The sequence below is a fragment of the Hyperolius riggenbachi genome, chromosome 1 (genome assembly GCF_040937935.1).
Source record: "Hyperolius riggenbachi isolate aHypRig1 chromosome 1, aHypRig1.pri, whole genome shotgun sequence".
Taxonomy (NCBI): Eukaryota; Metazoa; Chordata; class Amphibia; order Anura; family Hyperoliidae; genus Hyperolius; species Hyperolius riggenbachi.
Window position 1 is genome coordinate 473,668,345 of NC_090646.1, and position 12,876 is coordinate 473,681,220.

At 46.6% G+C, this 12,876-nt stretch overlaps 2 protein-coding genes across 3 annotated transcripts in view; one reads left to right on the top strand and one right to left on the bottom strand.

The window, feature by feature from the left end:
• Positions 1-12,876, top strand: part of TEP1 (telomerase associated protein 1) — a 194,519-nt gene that overhangs the window by 17,765 nt on the left and 163,878 nt on the right. The window lies entirely within an intron of this gene.
• Positions 9,124-9,951, bottom strand: LOC137561817 (olfactory receptor 6F1-like). Its single transcript, XM_068273176.1, has one exon. The coding sequence runs from the start codon at positions 9,949-9,951 to the stop codon at positions 9,124-9,126; it is 828 nt and encodes a 275-aa protein (XP_068129277.1).

Below are 12,876 nucleotides of genomic sequence, written 5' to 3' on the forward strand. Positions count from 1 at the left end.
CGGCTCCTAGGCACCACCATCACGGAGAACTTGAGATGGGACGTAAACACCTCTACCACCCAAAAGAAGGCCCAGCAGAGACTGTTCTTCCTGAGGCAACTAAAGAAGGTTGGCATGCCCAGGGAGCTACTGACCAGTTTTTATACGGCGACCATCGAATCTGTCCTTTGCTCCTCCATCATTGTCTGGTACTCGGGTGCAAATGCGAAGGACAGGCTCAAACTCCAGAGAGTCATCAATGTGGCTGAGAAGATCATTGGGTCGCCCCTGCCACCCCTGGACCTTCTCCACACATCCAGAATGAGGTCCAGGGCAAATAGAATCACACTCGATCCCTCCCACCCGGGCAATCACTTCTTCAGTCCCCTTCGCTCGGGACGTCGCTTCAAGTCCATCTACACCAAGACCACCAGGCGTAGGAACACATTCTTCCCTCAAGCGATCACTCTCCTCAACTCAGACTCTATCCCCAATGCCATCTCCTAATCCCCTTCTGCACCTCGGGGCACTTAGAGGACGAACGCGCGCCCATAGGCGGACACTCATGTCCATCTCGGCTTAATACAGCGACAACCGCTTTATGTGTCTTTTGCTATGTGAAATGTTTCTTTTTAAATTGTACTGTGTGTAATGTTACTTGCACTGTTTGCACTTGCCAATATGCCTTGTGTCCACAAACAATTCCGGGTGCGGCGCTTGTCGCACTTGGCGAATAAAGTGATTCTGATTCTGATTCTGATCACTGGAAACAAGTAGAAAAGATCCACTGCGCTCTCACTTGTAATCAATACAACCTAGGGAGAAAACAAACTGTACATCGCGTGATTCTGCCTTCAACAATGCACTCCTACAACACGACCCGTGCAAGTGTGAAACATGCCCTTACTCGTGACACCACCACCAACATCAAAGAGGCTCACCGGATGCAAACCACCTCGTTTTCCAGGTGGATCTCACTGGCGCACGCCGGAAGGGGGGGGGGTACCGATGCCCCGAATCCCTCCCCCCCCCCCCCCCCCCGCTGCTCTCCCTGCATGCCCTATTGCGGCACCGGCCGCCGAAGTGTAATGCGGGGAGGGAGGCCCCATGGTAGGGGAAGAGCAGCGCTAGAAGGAAGGGTGGGGGAAAGCGGCTGGGAGGGGGGACAGATCCCCCCCCCCTCCCTCACCTGGGTCCCCTCCTTTTGCCTCTCTTCCCCACTACCCGGCCGGGACCCCCCAGGTGTTCAACTCCCGCAGCCCACTGTGGGGACTGCCTCCTGGAGGCAGAGCAGGGCTACGGGAAGATGGCTGCCGAAGCGCTGCAAAGGAGACTATTTGTGTCTCCAGTACATCGGCTGCTGGAGAGATACGCAAACAGCGCACTTCTCTTACGCTAAACTGGCTCCGACTGACAGAAGTGCGGGACCTGGTTCACGCAGCTGTGGGCAGCGGAGGACAGCGGCGTGAGAGCGATCCAAACGGAGGGGCTGGAGGAAGCCCCAGGTATGTATACAATCCTATTCATTTTCAGCTCTGGTACACTTTAACCTAGACAAAACTGAGCTCCTGATCCTTTCACCCCATGCTGCTGCACCCCTCCCAGATTTCCACTTCACAATCGACAACACAACCATTCGCCTTACCTCTCAGGCCCTTTGCCTAGGCGTCACCCTTGACTCTGCCCTGCCCTTTCCGAACTCAGACACTACCAAGCTGCTCATACATACCCTCATCATCTATCTCCTTGATTACTGCAACTCCCTTCTGTCTAGCCTCCCCTTGAAACACATTTTCCCCCTTCAATCAGTTATGAACGCGGCTGCAAGACTCATCCATTCTTCTCACCGCTCTGTATCCACATCCCCTTTCTGTATATCCCTACACTAGCACCCTATCCAGGATAAGTTTCAAAATGTTGTCCCTGGCCTATAAATCTGTGCACAAAACCTGCCCTACCTACATCTCGGAGCTTGTTTACAGGTATACACCAGGCCGTCTCCTCTGGTCCTCCAACGACCTTCGCCTAACTGCCCTGCATATTTCCCACTCTCATGCGCACCTGCAGGATTTCTCAGGAGCTGCCCCCACCCTCTGGAACTGCCTTCCACTGCCCATCAGACTTGCTCCGTCCTTCAACACAAGCAAGCCCTCAAAACCCACCTCTTTAAGATGGCCTATCCACACCCTACCACACAGTAACTCTCTACTGCAGTGGTTCTCAACCTGGGGTCCGCAGACCCCTGGGGGTACATTAGCACCTGTCAGGGGTCCCCCCAGGGGCCGCATACAAAATGGCGGATCTCGCCCCGCAGGAGAGAAGTGACAAGCAGTGTCCTCGGCAAGTGGCGCCATAACTTACATAGCCCCGTTTCAGTGCTGACTCCTCTCGCCGGGCTCTCCCCCTCTCACTGGGCTCTCCTCTTCTTCCCTTGGTTATCTGGTGAGGCCTCTCATGATGTCAGAAGTGCTGCAGGAAGAAACCATAGCGATAGGACACGGCAAGAGGTGGAGAGCCCGGCGAGAAGAGTCTGCGCAGGAACGGGGCTATGTAAATCGGTTAGAGTCTAACCTATACTGAGGGCATAACCTGTACCTGGCTATCTATACTGGGGCACCTATAGCTTGCTACCTATACTGGGGCACAACCTGTACCTGGCTATACTGGTAGGTAGTGAACAAGTCGGCACCATCCATAAGTAAAGTTATGCTCTTTTATTCAATAATGCATTACAGCATATCAATGCAACATTTCTAGGCAGCCGCATCTTTTTCAAGCTAATGCTGCAAGTCATATACAACAAACATGGTATCACGCACATTTATATAGTCCACATGGTATTTCAGCAGCCAATCACATATCATATTACTTTACACCAATTACTATGGTCCTTGTACTGACGGACCTGATGGGGAACCTCACTGCTGCTGTATGATATAAGAACTATATCTTTCCTTCAAGCCTGGTGTGACAGACCCAACTCCAACTATAAACACCTGCTTACGTGAACTACAGCAATGGATGAATGACAACTGGCTGAAACTAAATGCAGACAAAACTGAAGTCCTTCTGATCGGAGGGCAGCGCATGGCAACAAAACAACTTATCTTGCAGTCTTCACCACTGGGAATAGGAGGCACGGATCTACGCAGCTCTAATCATGTGCGTAGCCTGGAAGTTCTAATTGATGGGTATTTAAACTTCAGAACTCACATCTCTGCTGTGGTGAAATCATCCTATTTTCACCTTAAGAACATCGCAAAAATCAAGCACCTCATCCCCCCAGAAGATCTACCAACTTTAGTTCATGCCTTCATTACCTCCCGACTTGACTACTGCAATGCTCTCTACACTGGCCTTTCAAAAAAGGACTTACGGCCTACAGCTGATACAGAACACTGCTGCCAGACTGCTAACCAACCAACCCCGTCACTGCCACATAACGCCAGTCCTGCACTCCCTTCACTGGCTACCTATAGAATGGAGGGTTCTATTCAAGATCGGCCTACTGACATTTAAATCACTTAATAATCTGGGCCCTGGATACATGAAAGAAATGTTGCAGCTGCGTAGCAATCCCCGCATTCTCAGATCCACAGGTTCTAATAATCTAGTAATACCCAGAGTCCACTTGGAAACTGTTGGTCCCAGAGCCTTCTGTCATGCTGCCCAGGGGCGTAGCTAGAAATGACTGGGCCCCATAGCAAAAAAAAATTATGCCCCCCCCCCCCCACGACCTTCCAACCCCACGGACCTCAGACCTCCCACCCAAACATTTTGTGGAGAAATCTGATTTCCCCACAAAATGCACCCAGATTGGCGGCAGATTTCCCCACAATATGCACCCAGATTGTCGGCAGATTTCCTTACAATATGCACCCAGATTGTCGGCAGATTTCCCCACAAAATGCACCCAGTTTGTCGGCAGATTTCCCCACAAAATGCACCTGGATTGTCGGCAGATTTCCCCACAATATGCAACCAGATTGCTGGCAGATTTCCCTACAATATGCAACCAGATTGTCGGCAGATTTCCCCACAAAATGCAACCAGATTGCTGGCAGATTTCCCTACAATATCCAACCAGATTGTTGGCAGATTTCCCCAATATGCAACCAGATTGTTGGCAGATTTCCCCACAATATGCAACCAGATTGTTGCCAGATTTCCCCACAATATGCAGCCAGATTGTTGCCAGATTTCCTCACAATATGCAACCAGATTGTTGGCAGATTTCCCCACAATATGCAACCAGATTGTTGGCAGATTTCCCCACAAATTGCAACCAGATTGTGGGCAGATTTCCCAATAAAATGTAACCAGATTGGTGGCAGATTTCCCCACAAATTGCAATGAGATTGGTGGCAGATTTCCCCACAAATTGCAACGAGATTGGTGGCAGATTTCCCCACAAATTGCAACGAGATTGGTGGCAGATTTCCCCACAAATTGCAACCAGATTGTCAGCAGATTTCCCCACAGGGTAGGCAGATAGGTAGACGGGCGGGCAGGGTAGGCAGATAGGTAGACGGATGGGAGGGAAGGCATATAGGTAGCCAGGTGGTCAGTTAGGTAGCCGGGTGGGAGGGTAGGCAGTTAGGTAGCCGGGTAGGCAGTTAGGTAGCCAGGTGGGCGGGTAGGTAGCCGGGTGGGTGGACAGTTAGGTAGCCGGGTGGGTGAGTGGACAGTTAGGTAGCCAGGTGGGCGGGTAGGTAGCCGGGTGGGTGGACAGTTAGGTAGCCGGGTGGACAGTTCGGTAGCCAGGTAGCCAAGTGGACAGTTAGGTAGCCAGGTAGCTGGGTGGCCAGGTGGGTGGACAGTTAGGTAGCCAGGTAGGTGGATGGACAGTTAGGTAGCCGGGTAGGTGGACAGTTAGGTAGCCGGGTGGGTGGACAGTTAGGTAGCCAGGTAGCCGGGTGGGTGGACAGTTAGGTAGCCAGGTAGCTGGGTGGGTGGGTGGACAGTTAGGTAGCCAGGTAGCCGGGTGGGTGGACAGGTAGGTAGACGGGTAGGTGGGTGGATAGTTAGGTAGCCAGGTAGCCGGGTGGGTGGATAGTTAGGTAGCCAGGTAGCCGGGTGGACAGTTAGGTAGCCAGGTATGTGGACAGTTAGGTAGCTGGGGCGGGTGGGTGGACAGTTAGGTAGCTGGGGCGGGTGGGTGGACAGTTAGGGTGGGTGGACAGTTAGGTAGCCGGGGCGGGTGGGTGAGTGGGCAGACGAGTGGCTTAGTGGGGTAGGGCCTCCCTCCCTCCCTGTCTTACCTCGGGGCCCCCCTCCTCCTATTATGAGCGGCGCGGGAGAGCGGCATATAGAGCAGGCTCTGGCATAGAGGTCCAGCTGCCTCCGGGCTACGGCGTCTCCTCTCTCTGTATGCTGCTTCGCATTCGAGCAGCATACAGAGGAGACGCCGTAGCCCGGAGGCAGCTGGACCTCTAGCGTCTGAGCCTGCTGGACCTCCCGCCGGAGCCTGCTCTATATGCCGCTCTCCCGCGCCACTCATAATAGGAGGAGGGGGGCCCCGAGGTGAGACAGGGGGGGGGGGGGGGGCCGGGCTGGAGCGCCGGCATTATTATAATAAAAAAACAAGTCCTCTCTTAGCTGAGGGCGGCGGGCCCCCTGTGACGTAGGGTTGCCGCGGGCCCTATAGCAACGCTATGGTTGCTATAGCGATTTCTACGCCGCTGATGCTGCCCCTACTTTTTGGAACTCCTTACCTCAACAGATCAGGACAGCTCCATCTCTAGAGGTGTTTAAATCTAGATTGAAAACCCACCTGTTCAGTTTGGCATTTGCAAAAATATAACTTTTGTTGTGTGAATACTTCATCCTACTACGAATTACTGAATCTTAGAGAGCCTAAGCGCTTTGAGTCCTATGGGAGAAAAGCGATATATAAATGTTATTGTATTATTGTATTGTATTGTATGATAGGGACATTAAAAATGGAAACCTCCCATCTCATCACACCCACCTTTAGTCACCGCCACAACCCTGCATGCCCGATGTCTCCACTGATACTCACATCAGGCCGCGGGAGGCGGACCTGACAGGGAACAGGCTGGGTAACGCGCATGGCTGTACACATGCGCAGCCACTACGCATGCATCAGACATGTGGTGACGTCGGCGGCCAGGAACGCCTGCCGCCTCACGTCACAGATGGAAATTAGGGCAGCGGCGGTAACCAATAGGGATACAGCGCTACGTAAACAAAGTGGTAGCGACCAATAGGTCTGCACCAAAGCTTGTACACAAAATATATGTGACAACACTGTATATACTATATATATATATATATATATATATATATATATATATATAGTGATATTCTGGGCATCAATGGCAGCAAAAATTTGGAATACTGCGAGCACGGGCTGGAGTACGCAGGGTATGCAAAATGCATATACATGCAAAGCAATGCATATATAGCGGTCAGCTATACATAATAGTGCAAGTTAAACAGACATTACTGGAATTGGCTGGATACGATGCAGCCCCACCTAGGGCAAAAAATTAATTAAATGGTAATAAATCAAGTTCTCTATTTAACCCTCGAGGCTCCATCATATCCAGCTTTTTAATCCAGAATGCCTTCCTCCAAAGTAACTTTTTTAGTCGATCCCCCCCTCTGCTGGGGGGGGGGGGGGACATAGAGGAGGACAAAAGAGGCACAGGGGGAACAGAGGGGAACAAAAGAGGCACAGGGAGAACAGAGATAAGACAGGGGACATGAGGTGACACAGAATGGGATAAAAGAGGCACAAACTGAGGTGGCACAGAGGGGGACAAAAGAGGCACGGGAAGAACAGAGGGGGACAAAAGAGAGGGGATTGTTAACCAGGGACTACCTGTATACCTGTATTCCGCATGCCGCTTTTTTCATTAGGGGGTACATTTGCTTGGGGATGACCCACAAAGGGGTACATGTACTGAAAAGGTTGAGAACCACTGGTCTACTAAATATTTATTCTACAGCCTTACCTAGTGAGTCCACCTCCCCTCCCCTTAGAGTGTAAGTCTTTGCCAGGGTCCTCCCTTCTCTAGTGTACTCTACATGATCGTGTGCACCTTTCCTATGACAGTCTCATATTACTGGGCCTACCTAACCATCCCAAAATCGCATTATCATGTATTTTGTACCCTGTTTGCCGTTCTAACAATATTTTCTAACACATGCTGACAGTATTTGCAATATTAGCAACCTGGATTTGTAAGTACCCCTCCATTATCTAATAAATTATATTCTGTTGTTCTAACTACTACACTATATTGGCTCTTGGTTTCCCGTGTCCTTTCTGGAGGGTCACTGGAAAACCCCTAGGCATCATAATTTTTGTGTGTGAGTTTATTGCATACTGAACAGACATTATAAAGAGTACAAGTTGTTGCAACTGGAACCATGGGAGAAAAGGATACATCAATGGATTGTTCGGATTATAAGTGTTGGAGTAGTGACATATTGTGGGTCAAAGTGTGTTGACTAGAAACGGAAGTTTGAGAGACGTAACAGGATTTTTACAATTGTCACCACCAGTAACCCCCCAAAAAAGAGTGGCTTTACACGATCAGATTTCTCCAGTTGAAAAACACCCCAAAAAACTGAATCATGTATGGACACCTTGAGAGGAGGTGAATATAGGATTTAAAAGTGTCAGGTGTTTGCTTGGAAATAGAGGAGGCAAAACCTGATTGGACTTGCCAAATAATTGGTGGATAGAGTGTGATGACAGATCTGAGTAAGCAGGGAAGAATAACAAATGTATACAGAAAGAAGATTAACATACTTACAGGTGGTGTTGCAAGCAATTAAGTGCTGTAAGCCAGATCTTCAGGAGAGCATAGATTCATGTTAGTTCAATTTGAGACAGTACACACTGAAAATAACAATGTGTCTCTCTACTTTTAAAACACTTTTTTCTGATACACATTCTAACGCAATCACGGGTGTGTTTTGCGAGTTTTAAAAGTGCAATCCCGATTTACGGTGGGAAAGAAAAAAAACCTTGGAAGAATTTTAAATGAGAAATCGAAGAAAAACCAAACAAACTGCATAGCATTGTGTTTGCTATGCGATTTTCTTGCATAATACAATCACAAAAGCAGGAAAATTGCTGCAGCAGGACTTGCGATTGGATTAAAAGCACATTGTACCACTGTAAAAACTTCACTATGTTAATTGGCAAAACGCATGCAGTGTGGACCGGACTTCAAGGTCAATTATGCTGCAATACTGGTTTAATTTTTAATTTAGGAACCTTGAAAAGAATGAAAGATGTAACATATGATAGCAGCAGTGCTATAGCAGGAAATAACTACTGAAACCTATATTATACAAATTGTTATTGGGTTATTGTTTGTAGCAGCCATCACTGAGAGCATCGTGAGCATGCACAATTCTGATCTGCACATGGACAGGAGGCTCTTGGCCATGGCCGCTGTGCACAGGCATGCTTGAGGCATACATGAGGGAACGCAGAGTGGACAATGCATGCGATGGGCTCTGACTCGTTCCATTTGGAGCTACAAATGGGAGCGACAGCTGCAAAATGGATGGGAGACCAGATGCAATAAGGAGCCTGGAGGTGTCTGGAAACGAAGCAGGACTTTTTGGCACCGGCCGCGAAGCGCCAAAGCTTGCCGCAGCTATAGCAGTAATGCTATACTCTGTGCTCCGTGCACGTGTAATTCCGGGATATGGTGATGCCAGACCCCGGATTACTTCTCCCTCCATCTTGTGATGACTCAGAATGGTAACAGTATTTAACCACCACCCAGATTTGTGCAGCAGCAGGGTAAGCCACCATTCGGCTCACCCTGCACCAAGAAAACCTGCCACGAAATGGCATGTACTTGTCTGGAGAGCTTATATACCATCTAGGTAAGTGTATCTGTTTTTGTTTTTTTTAACCTTGGGAAACTTGTTTAAAGTTTCCACTTTCTATTATATCCCGTTTTTTATTAAACCCCACATTATATTCACAACAGGCTTGAATCAAACTGATATACTTCTTGCTCTCTCTCGTTCATGGAACCCAATATGCAGCATTTCAGGAAAATGGGCAGGCCTTTAGATTTTTGTCTAGTACAATCTTGGGTAAAGTTCCACTTTACTATTTTCCATGTAAAAGAAATTAAGTACAATATATTATCTCCCTTTTAGCTTATCCATTGCTCTCCACAGTGCATTCTTCATTTCCTTGTTTCGTAAGCTATAAATCATAGGGTTTAAAAGGGGAACAATGACAGAATAAAATACTGACACAACTTTATCCACTGGAGAAGAGTTCTTAGCTTTTGGACGTATATACATAAAGATTACAGTACCAAAAAATATACCAACAACAACAATATGAGAAGCACAAGTGGAAAAGGCCTTTTGGCGTCCAAGAGAGGATGGTATCTTTAAGATAGTAATGACCACAGAAGCATAGGACAAAAATGTGAAGATGAAGCATCCAAGAATAACAGTCCATGCTACTGCAGAAAAGATGATCTCATTCAACCAAGTGTCTGTACAGGACAACTGAAGAAGAGGACTGAAGTCACAGAAAAAGTGATCTATTGTGTTTGGACCACAGAACACTAGTTTTGACATCATAGCAGCAGGCACAGAGATGGACAAGCAGCCAGCCACCCAGGCCATAGCTACAAGCTGTCCACAAATGGATCCACTCATAAGACTATTATAACGCAATGGGTAGCAGATGGCCAAAAAGCGATCATAAGCCATTATAGTTAACAGAAAATGTTGTGTGGCTCCAAGAAAGAATATAAAGTAGAACTGAGAAATGCAGGCTGTGGTAGAAATAGTTTTATTTCCTGTTTCTAAGTCTTTTAGCATCTTGGGGACAGTAACGCTTGTATACCACATTTCAAGGAATGAGAAGTTGCCAATGAAGAAGTACATGGGTTTGTGCAGTGATCTCTGGGATGTAATGAGGGTGATAATGAGCAAGTTGGACATCAAAGTCATCGAGTAAATAATTAGAAAAAAGACAAATAAGAATAACTGGGTGTTTCTGTCAAGTGAAAAACCTAAAAGAATAAAATCTTTTACATAGCTGTGGTTACTGTGCATATTGAATTTTTAGCATCTTGGTCTTCTGTAAAGATGAAACTTCACAAAGAAAGAAGAAGTTATTATATATAAAATCAAAGGTACATGTAATTGTATATGTTAAAACAGCTCCTGACAGGAAACAAGTCTGTGTGTTTATGCAGTTAGTGCAACAATGAAAATTCTTTATTCTTCTGTTTCAACTCAACCTCCAAGAATTACTCAATAAATAAAGACAACTAAAACAACCAATGTGTTTTCTGTAGATCACTCCTTTGTGTCTTGGAATGTGTTCTACATTTTTTATTCATTATGTTTTGCCACTGTAATTACCAACTCTGTACTTTGTATCGATTCTGTATTTTGTTACCAATGATGTATATTGGTGTATTCCATTGTCTGTATTATTATGTAGCTCATGTTTGTGTCCTACCTTGTACAGCTCCACGGAATATGTTTGCACTTTATAAATCAATTATAATTATAGCTTCAGACACTGTAACAAAAAATGCTTCTGTCAAGGGAAAAATACTTCATATTGAGCGCTACAAGGATGACTGGAGACAAAATAAAAAAAAAAACATATTTGTTATTATTGTACAAAAGGTTACATAGTTACTTTTATAGTTACATAGTTATTTGGGTTGAAAAAAGACATACCTGTATATACTCAAGTATAAGCCGACCCGAGTATAAGCCGACCCCCCCCCCCAACTTTTCCCTTAAATTCCAGGAAAAAGTGATTGACTCAAGTATAAGCCGAGGGTAGGGAATGCAGCACAGACCTGATAGACCGTGGGGGCTGGTAGAGGCCCAGGTAAGTAAATTGCAACTTTTTGGTGGTGCTGGCAGAATGTAGCAGTGATCGCTGATCAGATTGGTTGCTGTAGGCAACATTCAGAATGCAGTTTTGATGAATAAGGTCCACAGGGCCTTTACATCTTCTAACATACCTTGTGACGAAACTGAAACCAAGGATATGTGTCCCGCTCTCTGAAGGGGAAGCAATTGCCCGAACTGCGTGCATGGCTGGAGTACACTCTGCCGCTGTGTACTCATCACATAATGAGCGGTGTGCTCATTATGTGATGAGTACACAGCGGCAGAGTGTGATTTCCTGATTGGCTCCAGTCTTTGTGCTGTGTTGTTCTGTGGTTGGCAAGAGGCATGGTGATGACGGGCAATCCAGGTGCGCGGTGCTGACATGTGAGTAAAGAAGCCCGGCTCGCTATGCACAATTTACATATGCTGGGGGTCAATAGCGCTGCCCACACCACTCTGCATATGCCGCGGTGGCACTCGGGGGAGAAGGTGACTCGAGTATAAGCCGACACCCCCACTTTTGGGCCACTTTTTTGGACCTAAAAAGTCGGCTTATACTCGAGTATATATGGTATACGTCCATCGGATTCAACCAGTAAATACAATACAATATCAGCCTACACCCTCACATATCCCTGTTGATCCAGAAGAAGGCTAAAAACCCTTACAAGGCATGGTCCAATTACCTCCAAAAGAGAAAAAAAATCCTTCCCGACTCCAGGTGGCAATCAGATAAAATCCCTGTGTCAACACCACTGGGAATTACCTACTAATTGTAACCGTAGTTGTCTTTCAATTAAAGGAAAGCATCTAAGCCCTCCTTAAACGCAGCATTTACCATAACTACTTCCTGTGGCAATACATTCCACATTTTAATCACTCTTATTTTAGAGAACCATTTCCTAAATAAATGAGTAAAACTTTTTTCCTCCATGCGCAGATCATGTTCCCTAGTCCTTTGCAAATGCTTTGGGACAAAAAGCTCATCTGCCAAGTTTGTATATTGCCTTCTGATGTATTTACACATGTTAATTATATCTACTCAAAGGCATCTTTTCTCTAGACTAAATAAACCCAGTTTATCTAACTTTTCTTGGTGTTTTAGGAAAGCAAACTTTTGTTTTTCTTAACATCTTAGTAAGGGGGCTTTTAGGACCATTGTAGTCCCTTACACACTCCAATGAGTTCTGGGTCACCATGAGCTTGCTGGTTAGTCTGTGCCTCTCGGATTTACAAGCCCTACTCCATAGAGCCAAATTAATCCATGCCATGCACTGATGAGGATCAAACAATCCGAAACAGTCTGTATGCATGTTGGATTATTATGGCTCTGTACAAATTACCAAGCTGACACATCATTGCAATCCAGCGGTTCTGGAGGTGTGTTTAGCTTCTAAGGGTACAATGGTTAATTTGCATATGTTCAGCAGTGGTGCTCTGGGAGACATCTCGAGCTCACTCCAACCTGAATTATCGCAAATTCTTTCTGTTTTAGGAAAGCAAACTTTTGTTTTTCTTGGTAAGTGAGATCTTCCATCCTTTTAATCAATTTTGCTGCTCGTCTCTGCACCTGCTCTAAAACTGCAATATCTTTCCTGTAATGCGGTGCCCAGAACTGAATTCCATATTCCAGATGCAGTCTTACTAGAGAACAGGAGCAATATTATGCTAGCATCCCGAGTCTTTATTTCCCCTTTAATGCATCCAAAATGTTATTTGCTTTAGCTGCAGCGGATTGGCATTGAATACGATTATTAAACTTATTGTCGATGAATATTCCTAAATCCCTCTCCAAGTTTGTTGTCCTCATATGTATCCCGATTATTTTGTATGGTGCTTCACTTCAAGAGAACCCGAGGTGGCTTTGTATAACGTTAGTGGGGCACAGAGGCTGGTTGGGCACACTAACACCAACCTCTGTTGCCCCATGGTGTGTGTCAAAGACCCCCCTGCTCGCCGCTATACCCCCGCAATGCTGGCGACACGCAGCGTGTCGCCAGCACAATGTTTACCCTAGCG